Source organism: Hyperoodon ampullatus (genome assembly GCF_949752795.1).
Source record: "Hyperoodon ampullatus genome assembly, chromosome: 8".
Taxonomy (NCBI): Eukaryota; Metazoa; Chordata; class Mammalia; order Artiodactyla; family Ziphiidae; genus Hyperoodon; species Hyperoodon ampullatus.
In genome coordinates this window covers 40,520,709-40,546,244 of record NC_136921.1, presented here as the reverse complement: position 1 = coordinate 40,546,244, position 25,536 = coordinate 40,520,709, and the positions used below count along the sequence as shown (strand labels likewise).

Below are 25,536 nucleotides of genomic sequence, written 5' to 3'. Positions count from 1 at the left end.
TGTAATATTGGGGTGGAAATGTTTTTTTGTTGTTAACAAAGTAATTCTTTGAGCTTGCTTTATAGCAAACAAGAAGGAAATACTATACCTCTTAGGTAAGCCAGTCTTCTGCAGGAAATGGTGTATATTCCAAGGGATTTATGTAATTTCCCTTATTTCTAACTTCAGTTTAAAGGTAATAAATCTAAACACTAACAATTAGTTTTATTTTTTATTTATTTATTTTTTTGCGGTATGTGGGCCTCTCACTGTTGCGGCCTCTCCCACCATGGAGCACAGGCTCCAGACGCGCAGGCCCAGCGGCCACGGCTCATGGGCCCAGCTGCTCCGCGGCACACGGGATCCTCCCAGACCGGGGCACGAACCCACGCCCCTTGCATCGGCAGGCGGACCCCCAACCACTGCGCCACCAGGGAAGCCCAATTAGTTTTTTGTTTTGTTTTGTTTTGTTTTGTTTTTTGCGGTACTTGGGCCTCTCACTGTTGTGGCCTCTCCCATTGCAGAGCACAGGCTCTGGATGCGCAGGCTCAGCAGCCATGGCTCACGGGCCCAGCCGCTCCGTGGCATGTGGGATCCTCCGGGACCGGAGCACGAACCCGTGCCCCCTGCATCAGCAGGCGGACCCCCAACCACTGCGCCACCAGGGAAGCCCAATTTTTTTTTTTTTTTTTGGCGGTACGTGGGCCTCTCACTGCTGTGGCCTCTCCCGTTGCGGAGCACAGGCTCCAGACGCACAGGCTCAGTGGCCATGGCTCACGGGCCCAGCCGCTCCGCAGCATGTGCGATCTTCCCAGACCGGGGCATGAACCCGTGTCTCCTGCATCGGCAGGTGGACTCTCAACCACTGCGCCACCAGGGAAGCCCAAGCCCAATTAGTTTAATTTTACTTTAATATTCTAAATATGTTAGGCAGTGCGTTTGCAGAACTAACAATTTGGTTGCTTTCTGTTTTTAACTAGATATTGTATTCACTTTTCTTTCTGGTGGGATCTGTTAGATAGTCTCATATCAAATTACATAACCTAAATTTTTAATGACTATTTATTATAGAAAGTTTAGAAAATAAGAAAAAATAAAAATTATTTATATTTTGTACCTAGAGGCAGCCATTTCCCCCCTCTCTCCTTAGGCCTCTAATACCTCATTTATTGTCCTCACGCTCAGCTGATGACCTTGCTTCCTATTTTCATGTAGAACACCGAAGCCACCAAGACCAGTTCCAACCAGCTCTCATCACCATTTCTACTCATTTCCCTGTATCGATGCCTGTTTAATGTCGTTCTTTTTACTATGAAGAAATGTTGATGTTCCTAGCTAGAGCCAGCTCCTTCAAACTGTTCCCTAGACCTTATCTATCCCCTCTCTAACTCCCTTAAATTTCCCCCTCTTTTTCCTGCATCATTTGTTTTTCCCTCTCTGCTGGATCATTTCTATCATCGTATAAACCTCGTTACTTTTCCCATCTTAAAACGGTAGGGGAAAAGGATCTTTTTAAAATCCAGTTTCACTTTTAGCTACCACCCTATTTATTACTCTCCTTCCCTGTTATAGCAAATCACCCTTTCTTGTTTTTTAATTCTCTTCTCTCATGAGTCTAGCTCATCAGGTTTTCTCCCTGACTGCTCTGCCATGTTACTTTGTCAGATCTGCCATTGACCACGACATTATCGCTCAGTCCACTGGTCACTTACCCTGCCCATCTTCATTTCACTTGTCCTAACAGCAGTATTTGGCTGTTGATCATTCTCTTCTCTTTGGAATGCCTCCTGGTCCGTTGGCTTCTGTACCACCACCATTTCCTGGCTTCCCACCTTTCTAGCTTTCTTAGTCTTTTGCTGGATCTTCTTCTCTTCCCTTACCTCTGAATGTTGGTGAAAGGCCTCTAAGTAATCTTATCTAGTCTCATGGCTTTAAATATTTATTGGCTGATAATTCCTAAGTTCACATCTTTAGCCCAGGCCTTTTCCTTAACTCCCGATTAGCCTGTCTTCCTGCTTACCTGAATATCTAAAAGGTGTTGCCAACTTAATATGTTCAGAAACTAGCTCTTGATATTTGCGAACCCTGCTCCTTGCACCAGCACCACCTATGGAATCCCACATCTATTAATGATAACTTTATTCTTCTGGTTGCTCAGATCAAAACCCTGAGTATCATTCTTTGACTCCCCTCTTTCTGTCCTTCCCACATCTGCTGAGGGCTCCATCTCCTCATCACCTCCCTCCACTCTCGTTCCAGCCACCATCATCTTTCTCTTTCTAACTGTTCTCCCTGTTTCTGCCCTTGACCTGTCCACCACACTCTATATCTACAACACACCTTGGGAGATTTTTGTGTGTGTGATCCTTGTAAGATTAGATCATGTCACTTGTGAGCTTCAGATCCCTCAGTGGTTTTCCATCTCATTCAGAGTAGAAGCACAAAGTTCTTCTTTTGACCTTCAAGGTTTTTAATCCTCCTGAGCATTTCTTCTCCCTTTCCATCCCTAACTTTCCTAAGCTTACTTCACCTCCTCTCCCGCTCCTCTACGAGGCACACTGTGCCTCAGGCCCTGGTTCCTGCTGATACCTCGCAGACATTCTCCTGGCTAGCTCCCTCACTTCTTGAGGCATCCTATCTAAAATTTCAATCTCTACACCAACATTTTACATTCTCTATTCCTACTTTACTTTTTTTCTTTTGCACTTGTATCTCAATCTACTAATAACACATTAAACATTTTATTTATTGAGCTCATTGTGTGTCCCACTATGATATCAGTTCTGGGAAGGCAGGCGTTTTTGTCATGTTTCATTTACTGCTGGAGATGTAGTTCATAATTAGTTGAATGAAGAATGAATTAGCTAATTCTTATATTAGAGAGCTAAAAGTGTAAAAAGAACCAGAGAGTCATTACAGTAAGGATTTATATTCTAATGAAGAAGAAAAGCAGCCATTAATTATAATTCTTTGGATACGTGTTATGATAGAGTGGTGCAACATGTTTGTGGAACTACAGAGGGAGGCTGGCTAAAAAATTGGGTAATAAAATTAGGGAAGTTTTTCTGGAATAGGAAATTTGAGCCAAGTCTTAAAGAAGGTAAAAAAGTTTATTGGAAGCAAGAGGAAAGGGCATATAAGAAAGCAGAATAATAAATAGCATCATTCTTTGACCAGTGAGTCTACTCCTGGGACTGTATTCTGAGGAAATAAAGTAAAATGATTACTGCTAATAAAACAAGCAAGCAAATAAATAAAAATAAAACCATATGAAAATGTTCTTTGCAGAGTAGTTATAATGTCACAATTGAAAACACCTAAATATTCTAGAAGACAGGGACAAACTATCCACATATGTTTTAGGGTTCATTTAGGAAATAGATAATATATCTACATTGTCACTAATTAGGTAGTTGGTGATTGGATCATGAGTCACACAGCATGCCATGCTAAAAAGATTAAAGCTTATCTTGTAAATTTTGGGGGACCATTAAAAGGTTTAAGCAACAATGACATTATCTCATTTTTATTTTAGAAAGACCACTTTGGCTATAAGGGGGAAGTTTTTATTTATGTATAGTCATTCAGTAAGATAGCAACAGTACCAGAAGTTTTAGTACCTTTAGGATACCCAGTTGGAAGCATCTGGTTTTAAGGGGGCTTTGGCTTTGGCTGGCTTTTAGCTGTGGTTATGACAGACAGTATTGGTGTTGGCATTCAGGATAGAATTGAATGTGCGGGAGGCACTGTGGTGCCTCTTCTTGCTGGTATGTGCACATATCTAGAGGGGATATTTCTGTGAAACATACAATGTTTATGCTTAAATATTAAGGAAAGTTAGAACTGAAAGTTTTTGTAACAATAAAAACTTGGGGAAAAACGTAATAAAATAGTCTTCTTACTAAAACCATAGGTAGGAACTTGCCAGTTTTAGTCTTAATCCAGGGGTTGGCAAGGGACAGATAGTAAATATTTAAGCTTGTGGACCATATAGTCTCTGTCACAATTATTCAGCTTTGACATTTGTAATGGTCTCTGTCACAACTACTTAATTCTGCTGGATAAGAACAGTAACCTCCATTAGCGTACACTACTGCCATAGACTTCTAAACAGAATAGATGACCAGCATGAAGTACTGCTTAAATAGGACCCTCAGGTGATTGTTAAATATACTGTAGCACTGTCAGAGCATGGTAGTTGGATTAATTGTACTCATTATTTAATAATGATTAATGGCATTTCTTCCTAGGCAGGCATTATGTACTTAACGCTACATTTCTCCTCCCTAAACCCCAAAGCACCAAGATATTGTTTGGAGTAAAGTTTAGTGTCAAATAGAGAGCAGCATATCAATGTCATCTTTCTGTAGATATTCACTGCAAACTTGAAAAAAAACAGAAAAGTGAACGTGAAAATTGGAAATAGTTCTTTTGAAATTTTGATTAGGTTTGGGTGGGACGAATTTATGCTTATAATCACATACATTCCATCTTCAGCAAATCTCATTTGCTTAGACACGTTAAAAATTTAAGTTTTATACTTTGTGAACTATGGATTTATTTATTTTTTTAATTTATTTTTTGGCTGTGTTGGGTCTTCATTGCTGTGCGTGGGCTTTCTCTGGTTGTGGCAAGTGGGGGCTACTCTTCATTGCGGTGCATGGGCTTCTCATTGCAGTGGCTTCTCTTGTTGCAGAGCATGGGCTCTAGGCGCGTGGGCTTCAGTAGTTGCAGCATGCGGGCTTCAGTAGTTGTGGCTCGCGGGCTCTAGAGCGCAGGCTCAGTAGTTGTAGTGCACAGGCTTAGTTGTTCCATGGCATGTGGGATCTTCCTGGACCAGGGATCGAACCCGTGTCCCCTGCATTGGTAGGAGGATTCTTAACCACTGCGCCACCAGGGAAGTCCCTGAACTATGTCTTTTTTTTTTTTTTTTTTTTAATAAATTTTATTTAGTTATTTTCGGCTGGATTGGGTCTTCGTTGCATGCGGGTTTTCTCTAGTTGTGGTGAGCGGGGGCTATTATTCGTTGCAGTGCGCAGGCTTTTCATTGTGGTGGCTTCTCTTTGTTGAGGAGCACAGGCCCTAGGCCTGCGGGCTTCACTTGTTGTGGCATGCAGGCTCAGTAGTTGTAGCTAGCGGGCTCTAGAGCGCAGGCTCAGTAGTTGTGGCACACGGGCTTAGTTGCTCTGCAGCATGTGGGATCTTCCCGGGCGAGGGCTCAAACCCGTGTCCCCTGCATTGGCAGGCAGATTCTTAACCACTGCACCACCAGGGAAGTCCCTGGATTATTTCTAAATGTAATATATACTTGTACTGTAGAAGTTGAGCTGTACTTTTCAATGCACTGTGCCTTTAAAGATATTGGAAACTTTAAAATTTTTTAAATTTTATCACTTATGAGAATAGAGTACACTGTGAAGGCAGTGTGCTTAACTTGGTAGTAGTTCTGCTGTGTAGCCTTGATATACTATTTTCTGTGTCTGTTGTCGGAAGGAAAATAATGGCTTTTAAGGGCATAGAGATACCAATTTTGGAATTGTCTGTTAATGTGTACCGTTGATGAAATGTGCAGTTGGAAATGAGAATTTTAGATGGGAAAGGGTGAAGAAATGATACAATTTTGAATGAAATATCCCCCAAAGGAACCTTACTTTCTCAGTGAGCTTAAGACACATCAGTAAATATGGGAATTGTGGTGTTCTTTTCTGAAAGTCTTATTTGCAACAGTAACTTGTCTTATACTTTAACATAAATGTCAGTGGACAGTAACTTTAAAAAAGTGACTAATACATATATTATGTGCGTTTGTTGGGGGATGAGGAGGGTACAGATATAGTGTTTACTTAGTACACAACTAGAGCATAAAATTTCTTAGTGTTTGACTAAAATATGTGTTATGGTTAACATTGTTTCAATAAAATAGTTATTAGTAGTTGTGCTTTAGTCACTAGTTTTCTTAAGTAGGAAAATGTAAAAAGAGCAAAATATTATACAAAATTGCTTTAAAATATTTTTAAAATATTTTTTAGCTTCCAGAAATGTTGCATGGTGATGGTGACAATGAAGAACATGGCTTCTGTCCAGTGGGGCAATTCATTCTTCAGAATTTAGGATTGCTGTTTGGATTTGCCATCATGCTGGTAATTGCCCTCTATGAAGACAAAATTGTGTTTGACCTCCAGTTTTGACCATTCCCAGCAGTCACTGCTGATTACAAGAATGTTACCATGCAGCTTTGCATCTGTTCCTTGTACTGTAAGCACATTGCTCAAAGAAAAGTCAGTGGCTTGCACTACTTACAAGTTCATAGATTTGAGCCTGACCACAAAGACCGGTGCTCAGTACTGTTTTCCCTGCATGAAGGGGTCTTTTAGAAATACAAAGCTTATGATAAAGGAGAAAACGGGACTCCGTGAACCGATGTTGATATAGGTTTGATTAAGACTTTTTAAAAAAATAATCATATAAAACACTAAAGTAGTCTCTTTATTAGTAGAAACTTCTGTGGCTATGCAGAAATAGAAATTGAACCAAAAAAAGTCACTTAAACTTTAAAAATATTTTAAATGGACTTTGGGCAGACTTTTCTTTGTGGTAAAAATGAATTGTAATGTCCTTTAATTCAGCTCCATATATACATGTGGTAATAGGGATCAACTTGACACAGCTTTGGATCTGCAGAAAGTAGACTATAGCACCTAGAAGAAAGCTCAGGCTGCATTAGAATATGGATTTAGCATTGGGAAAAGCCCTTATTCTTGAATCTAGAGTTACTATTTTTGTATATATTTGCATAGGATTTAAACTTGCAGCCTAAACTACTGAAATTTGTGATTGTACATTTGTGTGAGCTTCAGTTTAATGAAAGATTCATAACGGTTCTTTGTATTAATATTATACTTGGTGTTTGGGTTTTTTTTTTTTTTTTAACTTGTTTTTGTCTTGGGTTTTTTGGTGGGGGTAAGGGGTTGGAGCATGTGGTAAGATGTTTTTTCCTTAAATGTCTTTTCCTTAAAATTGTAACCCTCAGCGAAATGAAGAACCCAAACATGGTCTAAATATTCAGATTTCCTTTAGTTATTTGGGAAATTTAAGTTTTTACGCAGTGCTCTACCAGTTTGGCATTGGAACCTAGAGCACATGCTCTGGCTGGAGGTAACGTTGTAAGGAGGCCAGTTTACCGTGTCCATAATCTGTACGTGGAGTGTCAAAACGGATATGAGGATGATCTCCATTGATGCCATGGCTGGCATGGTACCAGGTAACTTGGAAGATGCATTTAAGTTCAGTAACTCAGCTGAAATCACATGATCATTTTGTGCCAAGATATGCTGTTGGTGCCTGATAGGGATTAGTCTCTTTTTTTTAGGTACCCTCTTCTCCTGACATAAATTGTGAATGATTTGTGAGAAGTGCAAGCCATGTTTATCCTGAATTTTGACCTAATAATTTGTAGTGTTAATCATATGCATGTAGCTCTCTGTGTGCCACATGGTCTTCATTTATGCCAGGTAAACTGTATTTGAACTACATGCAGGCAGCTTTGTTTTCCTCTGCTTGGCTACCTGTGTGGCTGCTTTAAAAATCTTATTGTTCAGATATTTAAGAGCCAAACTCCTTCCATTCCATTTGAAATGTATTCATTTAGTCCTCCTCCTTTCCCCAGTTCCTGTCCTCTTACTCCATGAACTTTAAAACAAAAAACAAAACTGAAAGCAGCACATGCATTCAGGTATTAAGAGTATTGCCAGTGTTTCTTCTTTATGCTGTAAGCAAGGGAGCTTATTAGATGTTATTTCCTTAATTTATGCCTGAATTCGAAAAATTATTTCTGGCTTTCTCCATGGCCTCCTGTAACAAGTAGGAGTTTTATACATAGATTACTTTCAGCATTGGGCACTGAATTAGGACAGTCCTCATCTCATTGCTTGGCCCCTCAAGCAACCTAGCTAAAAGGTGCTGATATTTTATTTAGTACTGCCAACTTGAAATGATTCAAATATCTTGCTTTCTGAACCAAGATATATTTATAGTTCATTTTGGAGTTTTTACGCCCAAGGAGGATTCTGCATTCCAGCATTAAATCTGCTTATTTTTAAAACTTTTATGAAAAGCAACAGCTGGAATATACTCCCAGACTTAAAAAGAAATGCCTGATTTAAAGCAAATAGGTTATGCTGAAGTATATAGACGTTTTATATCCTCTCAAAACTGCTATTATCTTTATTTGCTAGATTTCTTTAAACTTTTAAGAGGGCTGTAACAGTTGCTGCTAGTATTTTGTTTAGGGTTCCACCAGTATTTAGTTTTTACATCATCCTAATGTATAGTTTCAAGTCTTACTAGACAATCTGAATTCCACTACATTTATCTTTGGCTCCAACATTCCATTTAGCTTGACCAGTCTAATTTAACATGTGTTTGTTGGAGGTCATTAATGTTACTTGTACAATGCTGTCACTGTGTGACATCCATATGAATTTTGGTGTATATCACATTGCATTCAATCAGCTGTGATTATGCTTAGAAATCCTATAGTAAGTAGATGCAGTGTGAATTTATTCCATTAACAGTAAGTAAGTCAGTGGCTTAAATGTGATTATAGTCCTGCAAGGTGATACTTGCTAAAATATCTAAACTTTTTTTGTTGTTGTAACTGACTCATTTTTAAAAAATTTTTAAAGCTGGAAATGATCAAATGCTGTTTTTTTCATTGTCAACAGTGGTGTGTCATTTTATGTATGTTCCTAATGCTTATGGAACGCTCCCAAAATAAAGTTATTCAAAAAGAGCAAATATACCAGTGTGTTTTGTCTAGTCTTTATGTTAGATTCCTCACACTGAAGTATGAATCATTTTAAATATAGCCTGCATTTGCACATAAATGAATTTATAATTAAGTATAACTAAATTGATTTAAACCAAATAACTTTCTTTAAAAAGTAAAATATAATTTCTACTCAACCATCTAACAAGAAATAGGAACAGGGAAATGACACCTTCTGATTATGAATTAAGTTGACATAACAGTGCTACACCCCGTCCGATCCAGTGCTCCTTGGGTTGGTCAGAGGGAAGAGTCATGGCAATCACAAAATTTGTAGAATGGCCAGTGGTGGACAACGTTCCTCTCCGCTCACTTGTCTTATACAATGGGGCAGTATAACTTGGTCGTTCTGGTATATCTACCCTCTTACAAGGCTTTAGCCACATCTAGAAGAAAGACAAAATTTAAGTCAAGGCTGTTATATTTACATATATTTGAACCTAATATGGAATCGTTGGCATAAAGTTTTAGTTATGTCTGCAGATTTCTATGGGCTAAATCGATTTTATTTTTGTCAGCAGTTCTGCCATTGCTCAAAACATTCTTTTAGAGCTATCTTCAGAGCCAGTATATACGAAGCTAAATGAGAAAAGAGTCATTTCCACCTACTCTCTGAAAAAGGATACTACCCATTATTTATTCATCATCTCCCTACCATACCTACCTGAGGATGACCTTTGGTGCTTACAATAATAATAAAATCAGGTATACTTTCAAAGGTTTGTTTATCTGCCACCACTGATACTCAAAATCATGTTGCTTTATTAAAGGCCAATCCCAAAATATTCTGAAAGGATTTTTATCAGTGATTATAGAACTAGATCTCCTCCCCATGTTACATGGCTATTTTAAAGGGCCTATTATGTATATTGTGCTGTTTAAAACATAGTTGCCTTTATAACTACACTACAACCACATTATTCTTAGAGAGTCAGCCAAGTTCCTAGAATGTTAAGCATAGTTGAACCTCACCAATCTCAATAAGATTTTAAGGCAAGTTGATCTCTGAATATAAGAGTAAAGAACAAACTGTCATCAGAAGGGTGAAACAATGTTTTTAAAACTCGAATTCCTTTTTCCAGTAGTAATAATAGCAATACTTGAGGTGATAAGTCTTGACAGCCCCACTGTTTGGAGCCCTTTTTCTGGTTTCTCAGGTTTAAGCACAAATTGTATGAAGGAGCTAATTAATAAGGGTGCTAGTCTCTCTCCCACATAACTGTGGGGATCCATAAAGCAGTTTTTCAGATATTAAATACAAGGACTTGCAACACTCAAGTTGGACGTATTTCAACTAAGTGGATTTTTTTAATGAGAATTTTTCTTACTAAGTGACTTCCTTTTTTGGGAGAATTATCCACTTATAAAATCCTTCTATTCACCGCAAACTTAAGTTTCCATATGAAAGAAAAAAATTGATCCAAATCAGCTTCTGAAATTGCAAACATTTGCCCTTGTGACTTTCAATTTGGGTCCCATATTTGAAATTTTCTTTGAAGTAACAGAAACTTAGTATTTATATAGTTTAGTATGCCCATGCTGAAGACGGGTGCCTAGAAAAAAATTGTTTTATGTGTATGGTTTTCATATAATCTTTTAATCTGCAAGTTTCACATATTTAGGTCAAGGTATATGTAAGAAAAAAAATCATAAACATATGTATGTTTGTCGATGTGGATATATGTATACAGTCAATCCTCATTATTCCTGGATTCTGTATTTGCAAATTTGCCTATCACTAAAATTTAGTCCTAATCCTAATGTCAATATTCTGCACTTTCATAGTCATTCACAGGCACTCTCAGAGCAGCAAAAAATGAGTCACCAGCAACCATGTTCCCAACTGAGATTGAAGCTGGTGACATTCTGCCTTCTTGTTTCAATTCTCATAACTATAAACAAGTATCGTTTTGACGGTTTATTTAATGCCAAGGTTTTTGCATTTTTGTGTTTTTTGTTGGTGATTTTGCTGTTTAAAATGGCCCCTAGTGCTTCCCTGGTGGCGCAGCGTTTGGGAGTCTGCCTGCCGATGCGGGGGACGCGAGTTCGTGCCCCGGTTCGGGAGGGTCCTGCATGCCGCGGAGTGGCTGGGCCCATGGGCCGTGGCCTCTGGGCCTGTGCTCCGTGGCGGGAGGGGCCGCAGCGGTGAGAGGCCCGCAAACCGCAAAAAAAAAAAAAAGGCCCCTAAGTGTAGTGCTGAGGTGCTGTCTAGTGTTCCTAAATGCAAGAAGGCTGAGATATGCCTTATAGAGAAACAATATAAGCTTTGTTCAGGCATGAGTTACAGTCCATGAGTTCAGTGTTAATGAATCAACAGTATATATTAAGTAAGGTATCTTTAAACAGAAACACAAATAAAACAAGGTTATATATTGATCAAGTAACAAAAAATGTGACCACAGGATCACAGAAACTTAACCTTATATTTTGCCTAGGAGTTCAGTATTCACTAATTCAATGTTGGAAGCAAGCTTATAGAACACAACTACTGTGAATAACAAGAGTTGACTGTATATGTGTATGTCTGTATATAAAATAGCCTCCCATGTATATATCATTAGAAAATACTAACCACAGGCACTGTATCATAAAGAATTTTGGGATGTGATTCTGCAAGTTTCTTGATCTTTCTATTCCAGGAAGCTCCATCCAGAAATAGTCCATGAATGAAAACACCTAAATATAAAAGAAGCAGGTTAATACAAGACTTTACATATGCATATTGATTGAGTTCTGAAGCTGGAATTCCTGCCAGTGAATGCTGTGCAGGTGATACTAGGTCAGCAAATGAAGGCCTGCTCTAAAATGAAGGCAATGTTCTAAGTTTGTGTTACCATTCTTACTTCAAGAATAGCTATACTTTGCCTAGTCAGTTAATTCAGTGAAATGAGATGTGGAAGACAAAAAGAGGAAAGGAATTTTAAATTAGTCTACGTGAAGTTCTCTGGGCAAACGCTATCAGGTTTATATTTTAACTGACCAATGAGTATAATGTTAGAGTCCATAAAATCTACAAGAAAAGGTCTTAATGTAATTGTAGGGATCCAGTGGCTTCTAGGCAGCATGCAAACAAAATACCCTTCTGCTGATGTCTAATGTCCTGAGAGTTAAATTTCTCCTCCCCTTTTAGAATCTATTCTCAATCCAAGGCCACGCCTCAATCTGTATGCAAGAACACATGGATGAACTCCCTCCAGAATGCAATGTCATACATGAACACCTGAAGAACACAAATTAAGGAATCCTTGAAACCTGGATCACATGCCTTGGCTATCCACTTATGTAAAAGCCTCATGAATTGAAAATGGGTATCTGCACATGAAAATATTCATTGTAATTGTTGCACAGATATGAAGAAAAGCAATGAGGAACTTAGGAAGACTTAGGTTCTGTCTCTTAATGTGCTGTGTGACCTTGAACAATTCATTTAACTTTAGACCTGTCTTTTATCCAGAGGACAACTGGAAAATATTTGTAAAACAATAATGCCTGCTTTGTCTACCCTGTAGAGTTAGAATCAAATCAGCTATACTGGTGAAAGCGCTCTGTAAAAGTAGGATATAAAAATCTACTTGGGCAGTGCTGTCCAATAGGACTTTCTCCAGTGATGGAAATATTTTATATCTGTGCTTTCCAATATGGTAGGCATATTTAGCTATTAAACACCTAAAACATGGCTGGTGGGACTGAGGGATTGAATTTTAAGTTTTATTTAATTTTGGTTATAAATTTAAAAGGCCACATGGGGATAGCCCAGTGATGGATGTTAAGGGAAGACTTAACCTTTTCTTCTCTCCAGGTTTTAACTGGTGGAAAGCATAGTTGGAATAAAATGTCAACTACTGGCAAAGCACTTGTCCAATAACTTCCCAAGTATTACTCTAGTAAAGCTGAATTACAAAATGCATCTTGAGCCTGGGGCCAGGTGGGGGGTGGACCTGCCTGCAGGAGCAAGAGAGGTCTGCAAGCACATCCTACATGCTAACGTCTCCAGCCAGATCTAAGCCCACTGGCCAGTCACAATAATAGATGGGAACAGAGAAAGTAGAGGAGACCCTACAGACAGGTCCCAGAGAGCCATTTAATACCCTGGCCTTGCTCACTTGTAAGCACAGCCCAGTAAATCTCTGACTAAGCAATAGGATGATCTATTCCTTACATGTCAGAGAGAGTAAAGAGAAGAGTTCATTTCAACATATAAGAAAAGTGGCAATAGGGATAAAAGTTCCCTCCAACCTAACAACAATTTTATAAGAAATGTGATGGGGACAATCAAATATGTTTTTGTTTCTCATGGTCAATAAGGGCCTTTTGGAAAACACAAAATACAAAATGACAGGAGATACTAACTGGGTCCTGTTTCACAGGTGCTCCTGCTCTGTGAGTCACACCTTTGCCTCTGTGAGCCATGGTCAGCACAGGGTGGTGACCACAGCATCCCCAGGCCCTCTCATTCACTCCTTCCTGTCCCCTTCCTGCTTTGTAGTGCTCTCCCTGTTGATGACTCTGAGTCACCCTGTAGTGCCCAGTAGTTCAGATAAGATGAATCTTAGGCAAACACATCTAGAATGTATGACGCTAACACTAGGTAGATTTACAATGGCATTGTGGCCACTTTAAAAGTCACTTTAAGAGTGAGTAGCTTTTCTCATGACCCCAAAATACACAACACCCCACAAAAGACCCGGAATAACCAAAGCAATCTTGAGAAAGAAAAACAGAGCTGGAGGAATCAGGCTCCCTGGCTCAGACTGTACTACAAAGCTACAGGCATCAAAACAGTGTGGTACTGAAACAAAAACAAATAGATCAATGGAACAGGATAGAAAGCCCAGAAATCAGCTCATGCACCTATGGTCAATCTATGATAAAGGAGGCAAGATTATACAATGGAGAAAAGACAGTCTCTTCAATAAATGCTGCTGGGAAAACTGGACAGCTACATGTGAAAAATGAAATTAGAACACTTTAATACCATATACAACAATAAACTCACAATGGATTAAAGATCTAAATGTAATACCAGATGCTATAAAACTCTTAGTGGAAAACATAGGCAGAACACTCTCTGACATAAATCACAGCAAGATCTTTTTCAATTTGTCTCCCAGAGTAATGGAAATAAAAACAAAAATAAACCAATGGGACCTAATTAAATTCAAAAGTTTTGCACAGCAAAGGAAACCATAAAACAAAAAGACAACCCACAGAATGGGAGAAAATATTTGCAAACAATGTGACTGACAAAGGATTAGTCTCCAAAATTTACAAAGAGCTCATGCAACTCAATATCATAAAAACAAACAACCCAACCAAAAAATGGGCAGAAGACCTAAATAGACATTTCTCCAAAGAAGGCATACAGATAGCCAAGAGGCACATGAAAAAATATTCAACATTGCTAATTATTACAGAAATGCAAATCAAAACTACAATGAGATATCACCTCACACCAGTCAGAATGACCATCATCAAAAAATCTACAAACACTAAGTGCTGGAGAGGGTGTGGGGAAAAAGTAACCCTCCTGCACTGTTGGTGGGAATGTAAATTGATACAGCCACTATGGAGAACACTATGGAGGTTACTTAAAAAACTAAAAATAGAGCTACCATATGGTCCAGCAATCGCACTCCTAGGCATATATCCAGAGAAAAACATGGTTTGAAAGTATACATGCACCCCAATGTTCACTGCAGCACTGTTTACAAAAGCCAAGACATGGAAGCAACCTAAATGTCCATCAACAGATGAATGTGGTACATATAAACACTAGAATATTACTGAGCCACTAAAAAGAATGAAACAATGCCATTTGCAGCAACATGTATGGAGCTGGAGATTATCATTCTAAGTGAAGTAAGTCATACAAATATCATATGATATCACTTATACGTGAAATCTATTTAAAAATGATACAAATGAACTTATTTACAAAACAGAAACAGTCTCACAGACTTAAGAGAATGAACTTATGGTTACTAGTGGGGAAGGGTGGGGGAGGAGGGATAGACTGAGAGTTTGGGAATGACGTGTACACGCTGCTATATTTAAAGTATATAACCAACAAGGACCTACTGTACAGCACAGGGAACTCTGTTCAATACTCTGTAATAACCTAAATGGGAAAAGAATTTGAGAAAGAATAGATACATGTATATGTATAACTGAATCAACTTTGCGGTACACCCGAAACTAACACAACATTGTTAATCAACTATACTCCAATATGAAACAAAAATTTAAAAAAAGAGTAGCTTTTCCCATGATGTTTCATTTAACATTAGGTAAATGAGGTTGACTTCTTTATGAGCCCCAGAACCAGGGACATCCTGAAGTTTGTGTGAGGAGACAGACTGTGAGCTGGTAGAGGTGAGAAAGAAAGAAACTGTGTTTCTAGCCCCAGTTGTTCTCAGGTCGGATCTTTGTTCCTTCCCTTAGGGTCCCATGAGAAATTGTTCCTTGGGAAAAATTCCATCGCTCCAAATCATTCCATGGAATCTCCTTTTCTTTCTGGTAGTTTCCTAAGCACGAAGGAAAAAGCTAGAATGACAAAAAGGCTAAGCTGTGGATATCTGTATTGGGGGAAAAATGTTTGTGTGTGTGTGTGAATAAAATTAATAAAATTCATGATTTAGTGAATCTCTATCAGCTACTGTAAATCAAACCTGGGCTGATTCTTTGGTATTCAGTAAACTGGTTTATTTAACTGATGGCTACTCTTTACTATGGGATCTTGGAACACTAAATGGTCTTTACTGATCTTTAAATAAGTTGTGCTTTATACCTGCTCCACTGTTTTCAAGATAATTTTGGATTTTAATAAATTTGGATCTTTAATAAGAGCAGTTGTGGGTTAAATTAGTAAATCAGTGTAAACGGAAATACCAACTACCTTGTACAACATCTGAGTTTATATATAACAATTGGAAATTCAAGAGTTTAATCTTAGATATTAACTAGTTTATAAACTTCAGGTAATGCTTTTTTAACTTAATATCTTTTTTTTTTTTTTCCGGTACACGGGCCTCTCACTGTTGTGGCCTCTCCCGTGGCGGAGCACAGGCTCTGGACACGCAGGCTCAGCGGTCATGGCTCACGGGCCCAGGAGCTCCGTGGCATGTGGGATCTTCCCGGACTGGGGCACGAACCCGTGTCCCCTGAATCGGCAGGCGGACTCTCAACCACTGCACCACTAGGGAAGCCCTAACTTCTGTCTTTTAACTGAGTTCAAAAACATATCTTTGATGGGCAGCATATACTACTCAGACTTCAATTCAAATGCCATCTTCTGCCTTTTATCATAATGATATGAGGAAAATAGAGGGAAAAAAATTATTCCATCTGATTTAAATACTTAAGAATCAGCCACAGCTCTTCAAGAAAACTTTCCTTGGGCTTCCCTGGTGGCACAGTGGTTGAGAGTCCGCCTGCCGACGCAGGGGACACGGGTTCATGCCCCGGTCCGGGAAGATCCCACATGCCGCAGAGCGGCTGGGCCCGTGAGCCATGGCCGCTAAGCCTGTGCGTCCGGAGCCTGTGCTCCGCCACGGGAGAGGCCACAACAGTGAGAGGCCTGCGTACCACAAAAAAAAAAAAAAGAAAAAGAAAAAAATGGAGGTGGCAGGAGGATTGTAGATGAGCAACTGCATGTGATGTGAGTATGTGAGGGAGCAGAAGAACGAAGAATCCATGGGTTTCTGGCTGGGCAGTGGTGCCATTTGTCGCAATTCATTATAAGTTTTACATATCCAGGAGAAAGCAGAAGTGGAGATGTCAGGAAGGCAGTTGGATACAGAGGTCTGGATTTTAGAGGAAAGATCTACACTGGGCATTCAAATCTGGAAGATATAATCCAGGAAGTAATATTTAAAGACACAAAAAGTATGAGGTCACTTGGGGAGAGGATGCAATTAGAAAAGAGAAATGCAATTCGGGTCCTTGGGAAATCCAACATTTAGAGGAGGAATTAGCAAAAAGCATGAATGTATCCAGTAAGGGAAAATCAGGAGAGGGTGATGACTTAGAAACAAAGTGAGAAGAATGTCTCTAGAAAGAAGAAGTTGTCAACTGGTAAAAACTGCTAAGTTAAGATGAAGACAGAAGAGAATTCATGGGATTTGTCAACATGGAAGTCATTAGTAATTTTGAAGAGCATCAGTTGACTGGAGAGGATGAAAGGTAGACAGGAAAGAGGGAGTAAGAAGCTGGAGACGGCACGAGAATTGTGCTGCAAAGGGGAGCAGAGATTATGGGACAGCAGCTGAGGGGATACGGATGTTTAGACAAGTGGCATTTGTTGATTTGTTGTAAGATGAGACATTCTGGTTGCATGCTGGTAGGAATTATCCAGTAGTGAGAGAGATAACTGCTGATGCTAGAAACAGAGGGTACAACTGAAGGATAAAAACCCTTGGCAGGAGGAAAAAAGTGAGATCTGGACTATGCAGTGGATCTGAACTACCAGAGGGTGCAGCAGTCAACAGGTTTATGGATTTGGTTGTGCTAAAAGCCCTATTCTGATGGCTGCTTATTTTTTCAATGAAGGATGAGGGGAGATGCGGGGGCAAAGGGCAGGACAAAGAAGGCATACGTGGTTGCTTTGAAAGTGGGAAAGCAACTCTTCCAGGGAACAGTAGTAGGACTGCTTCATAGTGTTATGACCCTCCTTGAGATTTCTGACAGTCAAGGTAAAGTAAAACCACCCAGCATAGTAATAGGATAACACACACTGTTGTGATGACACATCTACTTGTTAGTACCTTCCAGCAGAGTACAGATTAGTTGAGGGTCAAGATCCTGTCTACAGTATTCACTGTTGATATTCCCCAGTGTCTAATAGAGCGAGCCAGTGAATTCACCATTCAGTGATGAATAAGGAAGCAGGATTATCTTTGACACATTAGTAAAAGCAGGGCACATTAATGGTCATTTAGAAATTGTCATTTAAAGACAACACCACTCTGGTAAAATTAGGAATTGATAGTATTTTTAAAATAATACTTTTGAAAGGTAGTGGCCCCTTCCATTAAATTTGAAATAAAATATTAGGGTGGCCACTGAGTATTAAAAAGACAATTGATTAAGAAAATAAATATCAGGTTTCCCTGGTGGCGCAGTGGTTGAGAATCCGCCTGCCAATGCAGGGGGCACGGGTTCAAGCCCTGGTCTGGGAAGATCCCACATGCCACAGAGCAACTAAGCCCATGCACCACAACTACTGAGCCTGCGCTCTAGAACCTGCGAGCCACAACTACTGAAGCCCGCACGCCTAGAGCCTGTGCTCTGCAACAAGAGAAGCCACCGCAATGAGAAGCCCACGCACCGCAAGAAACAATAGCCCCCACTCGCCGCAACTAGAGAAAGCCCGCGTGCAGCAACGAAGACCCAACGCAGCCAAAAATAAATTTAAAAAAATAAATAAATTTATAAAAAAAGAAAAAAATAAATTTCCTCACAATGTTTCAATCACAGAACATATGCTCATATTAGGTATTAACTGTATTAAATTTTGGAAGGACGTATATAACAGGAAAGAACGCATATTTTAGAAGTCTGCAAAGGTGTGCTCTTCGAGGGACCAAGAGATCCTTCTTTTTAATGTTGTGCTGCCTTAATTCCCCAAGGTCACCATAAGACTGTGGTTGATTATCCCATGGATTGTTAATTTGATGATTCCTTTCTACCTAACTTTTTTTTAGAAATAACTTCAAAATTACACAATTTTGTAAAACTAAAACAATGCAAAGGACATATACTCCTTACTCAGATTAATTTCATCCCCATTTATTTTCTTACTCTTGCTCTCTCTTGCTCACTCTGTCTCTTCACAAATTTTTTTTTCCTTAACCATCTGAGGGTAAGTTACATACATGATGATTAAATTTTTAACAGCTGGGTAAAGTGAGCAAGAATGTTACATTTTTGTTCAGTGTTGAAATATAAGCCAACTCATCCCATTGCTGCACTTACCATCTTCCGGAGCATGCTTGTATTCTTTGTCTTCCATCACTTCATAGTCAAACCCAAGAAGATCAATAGGGATGGTGTATTTCCTGGCAAAGTTCTGCTGGGCACCAGTCAGGAAGGCTTGTGTGAAGAAGAAGCCAGAAAGCCAGAACACTGGAGGAGGGCCAACCTCGTACCATTGCTGTGGTGTCAAAGCACAAGTGTCCTGACAACAGGGTCTTTCAACTTTGAATGCAACATGGCTTAATACAATTTGCCACAAACACTCTGCCTATTATCTTCTAGGTAAACTAATAAATAAGCTAACACTTTGAGGAATAAAAAGTCATACTATCAAAGTTTGAAAAATAAGCAGCATATTCAACATTCGTTCTGACTTCAATGTCGTATCCATTGCACCAGCTCATGCAATGATATGAATCATAATGTGCATGAATGCAGATACAAATGTCTGTTTTATACATGCCCAATGATTCCTTCAGAAAAGCTCCATACAATAGTGAGTTTCTAATATACATTATTGCATGCTACATCATGTTGTTTAATTGAATAAAAGAAGATCTCCCTACAAGGTCTGGTCAGACGATAATGTTTTTTTCACTTTTTTTCCTCTCTGGTTATTAGTACCTGGTAGAATATTCCTTTAGAAGTTTTCCCTTCTACTTCACCAAAATACAGTGACTCTAACATATGAAGACATAATATTGTACAAGGAACTTCCAGAAGATACAGGGTAGTGAGAGCTTAAGATCTTTATAAATATCAAGATACCTGGATATTCTGTTCATATCATATATTATAACAAGTAGTTGAGTTACTGACTCTAATAGTAAATTATAGAAGTCAGTCTGAAGAAGTGAATTTGAAGAACTTTCCCCTATAAGAATCCAAGGTAGAGTCTTCACTTTTCAAGAACAGTCTTAATCCTTCAGTACCAAGTCTAGTATCAAAGAAGGCCTATATTATGGAAGGGGTGTTTTGTCATTTTATCCCTGGAGAAATTTCCTCACAGGCAATTTTTAATGTATTATGTAGAGTATCTAGGAAATTAATCAATACTTCTAAGAAATATAATAGTTAATAATAACATAGTTAAGCACCAATATTGCCAGATAATTAGGAGGTAGGCTTCTGCCCACTCTACATTTCCAAGACAATTAGCCTTTGAGGTTATTACTGACTTGGACTGAAACAGCAACCTAGTGATTTCATGACCTGGAGGGGTACTGGACAAGGAAGAAATAATTCTCCTTACTAGTAGCTTGTCTGGCTTTCTAAGATGCTGTGCTGTAGGAATCTCTTTTAAAACTAAATATTTAATGGAACTATCAACATAGCCAGTCCTTTTCTCTCTTCAAAAGTCCTTGGCTTGAATGTCTAACTTCACTGAACACAAACACCTGCTCCTAAAGAAGCTTTCAGAGATTCTACTTCCAATGTTAGTATTTTGACAATTCCATGTAACAGTTACACAAACTATATGCAATATTGGATAGTGGTCATTTGTGCCTGGGATGTACAGAAAAACTAGAGAGTAATACTTATTATGTTAGGCATCCTGATGAAGAAAATGAAATAAGAAGAAACTTAATATATGAGCATTTGGATGAACTCACCTGCAAAAACTTTAGTCTTGCAAGGAAGTCATTCACATAGCTCCCAAGTGGTTTGAGGCTTGGGTATGATTTACCCATCCACATTCCTGGAATTTTGACATTCAGAATGCTGCTAACCAATTCCTCAAGATCTGTAGACATCACTACAAGCCCCTGAAATGCATTTAAGCATCGTTTAACACAATTGTATTCTAGATTATGAATAATTTTATAATTGTATTTGTTTACAACTATGATTAGTTAAGGTTGAGCCATATAGCAAAAAAAGAAAAAGAAAAGATACTTTCTTTTGCTCACAAGTTGTGGAGTCTTTGAATTATTCCTTAGAAAAATATTAACAATTGTAATTTAATCAAACTTTAATGGAAAATTTCTTTTATTGAAATATAATTGACATACAACATTAGTTTTAGATGTATGACATAATGATTAAATATTTGAATATATTGTGAAGTGATCATCACAGTAAATCTAGTTAACATCCATCACCATACACAGTTACAGCGTTTTGTGTGTGTGATGAGAACTTTTAAGATCTACTCCCTTAGCAACTTTCAAATGTGCAAAACACTATTATTAACTATAGTCACCAAGCTGTACATTACATCTCCATGACTTATTTATTTTGTAACTGAAATCTTTTGACCCCCTTTACCTGTTTTTTCCACCCCTGAAGATCTCAACACTTCGCTCTCACTAGCTACTAAATCACAGCCTAACTTTGACTTAGTCTACTTGTCTATTAAATGGACAACGAATATATCTCTGTCCTGCTTTCTTAAAAGGATAGTGATAAATATAAAATGAGGAAAATGATACAAAGTGCCTTGAAAGGTTAAGAAATCCTGGATTGCAATTAGACTATGAAGTCTAATTGATCTTATCCCATTTTGAAATGTAAAATAGATCATTTCATTTCATTTCATTTCATTGCTTAAAACCCTCTGAAGTCTTCCCTTTACCTTTACACTTTAGAATAAAATTGAAGATCCTAAGAGATGGTAACACTTTGAGGCCCTTGAAAATTTTATTTGATCCTGCAATTGGGCCAGTTGCCATCATCATTTCTGTTTTCTTCATAGTTGACAATATAATTCCAACTAACATATGGAAAAGATTTTAGAGAAAATTTAATGGATTAAACACCCACATTTCATTTGCCTCCTTCTCCAAACCCTGAAACAACAGTAAAGGAATTTATTTGTTAGAAGCACAAGCCTAGGGACTTGCCTGGCCGTCCAGTGGTTAAGACTCCGCACTTCCACTGCAGGGGGTGCAGGTTCGATCCCTGGTCAGGGGACTAAGTTCCTGCATGCCACACAGCGTGGCTAAAAAAAAAAAAAAAAGCCTACAAGTGCAGGAAAAATAGGAAAAGGCAAGGCAATATTGGGAGCTAGAAAGCATGTGGACTGTTGGTCGTTGACTTAGTAGTCAGGAGAAACTGGCAGACGGGAAAGTTAAGAATCGACTAGATATACACTAGGATACTCAAAATATCAATATTTGGAACTGATGGCCCTAGCTGAAAGGGAGGAGAGGAGGGTGGTGCTAAATGAAGACTGTTGAAATCTGGCTTAAAAAATAGATTCCTGGCTCTTCTCCCACAAAACTGTAACTTATCCACCTTGAATGAAACCTGGAAAGGAAAATGAAGACATCCCTACAGTGGAGGGGATGACAGGCTCAGGTGGGGTCAGAATTCCCATACTGAGATCAGGAATTAAGTGAATTCATGTGTATTGGTTGCTGAGCTCCCTGAGGCCTGTTTCCCCTTTTATCTCCCAGAATGCGGAAAGCCAGGCCTTCATCTTCCAGGAAGGATACAGGGAGGACCAGGTTAAAGAGAAACACAAGACACTGAATACTTCTTAGCCAAACAGCCCAGCCAGATTATACCACAGCCAGCCGGGCAGACTCCTCTCTCCATAATAACTCATATCCAACCATCTTCTCCACCTCCACTGCTACAAGAAACCAACTCAGCTGGACTACTACAATCTCATAATTGGGTTTTGCCTGTGCTCTTGTTTCCCTACAATCCTTTCTGCAGTGGTCAGAGCAAACTTTAAAACTATAAAATAGATCATTTTATTTCATCACTTGAAAACCTCTGAAGGCCTCCCTTTACCTTTACACTTTAGGATAATATTGAAGATTCTAATCTTGGCCAACAAGGCCATCATGAAGCCCGTGCCTTCCTCTCTCTGTCCTACCATTTCCCTCGTGCTCACTTTACTCTAGACAAGCCAGCCTTCCCTACCGTGCTCCTGGACCATGTCAAGCTGGTTTTCTCAGGGCCTTCGTGCTGGACCCTCTGCCCAAACGTTCCATGGCTTGTCCCTCCCATCAAGCCTCTCTCTTCAGAGCGGCCTGATCCCAAATGACTGAGTTTCCCACCCATCATTCTCTACATCCTTATCCCATTTTATTTTTTTCCACTGAACTTACTAATGACTGAAAAAAAATAAATTTATTTGTTCATTTTTTAATCGTTTGTCTCCCTAAGAAGTAAGCTCTATGAGAGCAGAAGCTTTGTCTTACTCCTTAACATTTTATGCCTTCTTAGCATATATTCCATCCAACAAACGATCGCTATATGTACCACATTCTATACTCATTTACACATTTATTAACCGTCAGCCCCAGAATTCGATACACTTTTTAAGGGCAGGGATTTTTTTTTCTGTCTCTGGAACCAACAGTGCTTTAACAGAATCTGTGCCCAATAAATATTTGCTGAGTAAATGAATGATATGTTTATTCAATGATTTTTCCTCTTACCTTGATTGCTTTCTGGATGTTAATGCATGATTCTCTTATGGTCTGCAGCAACTTATTGAACCGTCCCATCTCTTGGACAAGCACCGTGTTCATGCTCTGAGTGTAAGTGGTTGGGTATCTCCTCATTGCAGACTCAACATCAAAGTTGTTTGGAAGTTTACCCAAGATGTCACCAGCGACCTCATGTACTACTTCATCCGATGATTTTGCACCAGCCTCTGCTGAACGAGACTGGAAAGAATCCAAACTATGAATCAGAAATCCTCATAAAAGTCTAAGAATTGCTGGATAGGAAAACTCCTACAGTACATTTTATAAGAATGAGTACTATTGATACTTTGCTATTTTAACTATGATTCTTCTCCCCACGAGATTTATTGAAGTGATGATAACAGGCATGGGAATGGAGTTTCAGGAGAAAAGCAACTGTTAGAAGGTAGAAGGCCATGTACAATGTTCAGAGGCAAAAGAGGGTCTGGAGGAAGCAAACAAGCTGCACACTGTGCTGCCCGGGGGTCAGGGGAAGAGCAGATGATACAGACAGAGGGAGAAAAAGCGTCCATGTTGGGGGTGGTGGTGGTCAAGTGATGACGGGCATCAAAGCCCAGGAGGACGAAATCTGGTTTTGCTTTGAGAAAGCAGTAACTCTAGTTATTGTTAGTTAGAAAGTAATAACTCTAGTGCCTAGTGGTTGCCAAAAGCAGAGATAGAGTTTTTTTTCCTTGAACCAAGAAGACAAAGAAAATAAGCTCATCTCCTCTAAGCAGTTGGAAGAGTTATGGCGACAAGACATACTTAGGGATCCACACTGGAAGCAAGGAAGGGGAATTTCATTTCAATTTTTATTTTTTATGTTTATAGTGACACCATGTAAATGAATCTATATTTTCTGGGAAAACCCTTTAAATCCTCAGAATAAATGAATGTGTGTGTGTGTGTGTGTGTGTGTGTGTGTGTTGAGAGAGAACAAGCACTATTAGAATATAAATGAATATATCTCATACTTTTCCAATCCGTGGAAATTGTGTTTAGTCTTATTTCAGATTTTATATGTTCTAGTGTCTATATTGGCTCTATTCTATAAATATTGACTGTTACTTCTACTTAAGTTTCTACTGAGATTTTTAATGCTACCTAACACATTCCTATGAAGTTGTGCAATAAAAAAATTAAATGTTGGTGTTAATTACATGCTAGCAAAAAAAAGGGATATGCCAATATAGTAATCCTTTATCATGATCCCAAAACATTAGGTTTACAACTAAGTATATAAAACAAATTACAGAGAACAAAGAAAGTAATGAACATTTGGCCAAAACTAGTGAAATATCTATTTCCATTGCAGTTAAAGAATCATATGCTGATTTCTATTTGTATTTTGACATTCATACAATATACTATAAACTCAACCATTCCTATTTTCTAACAAGAGCTGTGCCTCCACCAAAAAACTCCGAAAAAAAAAAATCTTAGCCCTATAGCCCTTCAAAAATGTAAGAAAAATAATTTAGTATCACAAACATTCCTATACTTATTTCTCACACACCAAAATCACATAATTGGGGGGGTTTGTTTTAAAAGTAATATCCAACTGATATTGAGAATTAAGAGCAAAAGGGTGTTATTTATTTGTAATTATATAACTTAGTCTTTTTCCCTTTTACCACTTTTCCTTAGAGTTTTCACAAACACCGTTTGAAATCTAATGGTCATTTCCCTTTTATTAAACAAATAAAGATAAGTGGGATCCATTTTCAAGGAGACATCATGGAATTTAGCCTTTCCATTTCTAGTTTCACAATATTTTAGGTTGAAACAATTTTCTTATTCAAAAGAGAGTCTGGCACAATATAAAACTCTTAGAGGAAAACATAGGCAGAACACTCTATGACATAAATCACAGCAAGATCCTTTTTGATCCACCTCCTAGAGAAATGGAAATAAAAACAAAAATAAATAAATGGGACCTAATGAAACTTAAAAGCTTTTGCACAACAAAGGAAACCATAAACAAGACAAAAAGACAACCCTCAGAATGGGAGAAAAGATTTGCAAATGAAGCAACTGACAAAGGATTCATCTCCAAAATTTACAAGCAGTTCATGCATCTCAATATCCAAAAAACAAACAACCCAATCCAAAAATGGGCAGAAGACCTAAACAGACATTTCTCCAAAGAAGATATACATATAAAGCAGAAACTAACACACAACTGTAAAGCAATTATACTGCAATAAAGATGTTAAAAAAAAAAAAGAAAGAAGATATACAGGTTGGCAACAAACACATGAAAGGATGCTCAACATCACTAATCATTAGAGAAATGCAAATCAAAACTACAATGAGGTATCACCTCACACCAGT

At 38.5% G+C, this 25,536-nt stretch overlaps 2 protein-coding genes across 2 annotated transcripts in view; one reads left to right on the top strand and one right to left on the bottom strand.

The window, feature by feature from the left end:
- Positions 1-6,167, top strand: part of SLC39A10 (solute carrier family 39 member 10) — a gene marked incomplete at its 3' end in the record, with an annotated part of 38,812 nt that extends 32,645 nt beyond the window's left edge. The window contains exon 9 of the mRNA XM_079710006.1: positions 6,009-6,167. Within this exon, the coding sequence (XP_079566132.1) occupies positions 6,009-6,167 (159 nt within the window). The remainder of the gene's footprint in view (positions 1-6,008) is intronic.
- A 2,748-nt stretch (positions 6,168-8,915) lies between these two features.
- The window catches only part of DNAH7 (dynein axonemal heavy chain 7), a gene marked incomplete at its 5' end in the record, with an annotated part of 238,622 nt that continues 222,001 nt past the window's right edge, over positions 8,916-25,536 (bottom strand). The window contains 5 exons of the mRNA XM_079710686.1: positions 8,916-9,192; positions 11,379-11,482; positions 18,779-18,956; positions 20,392-20,544; positions 23,173-23,403. Of these exons, the coding sequence (XP_079566812.1) occupies positions 8,986-9,192; positions 11,379-11,482; positions 18,779-18,956; positions 20,392-20,544; positions 23,173-23,403 (873 nt within the window). The 3' untranslated portion in view covers positions 8,916-8,985. The remainder of the gene's footprint in view (positions 9,193-11,378; positions 11,483-18,778; positions 18,957-20,391; positions 20,545-23,172; positions 23,404-25,536) is intronic.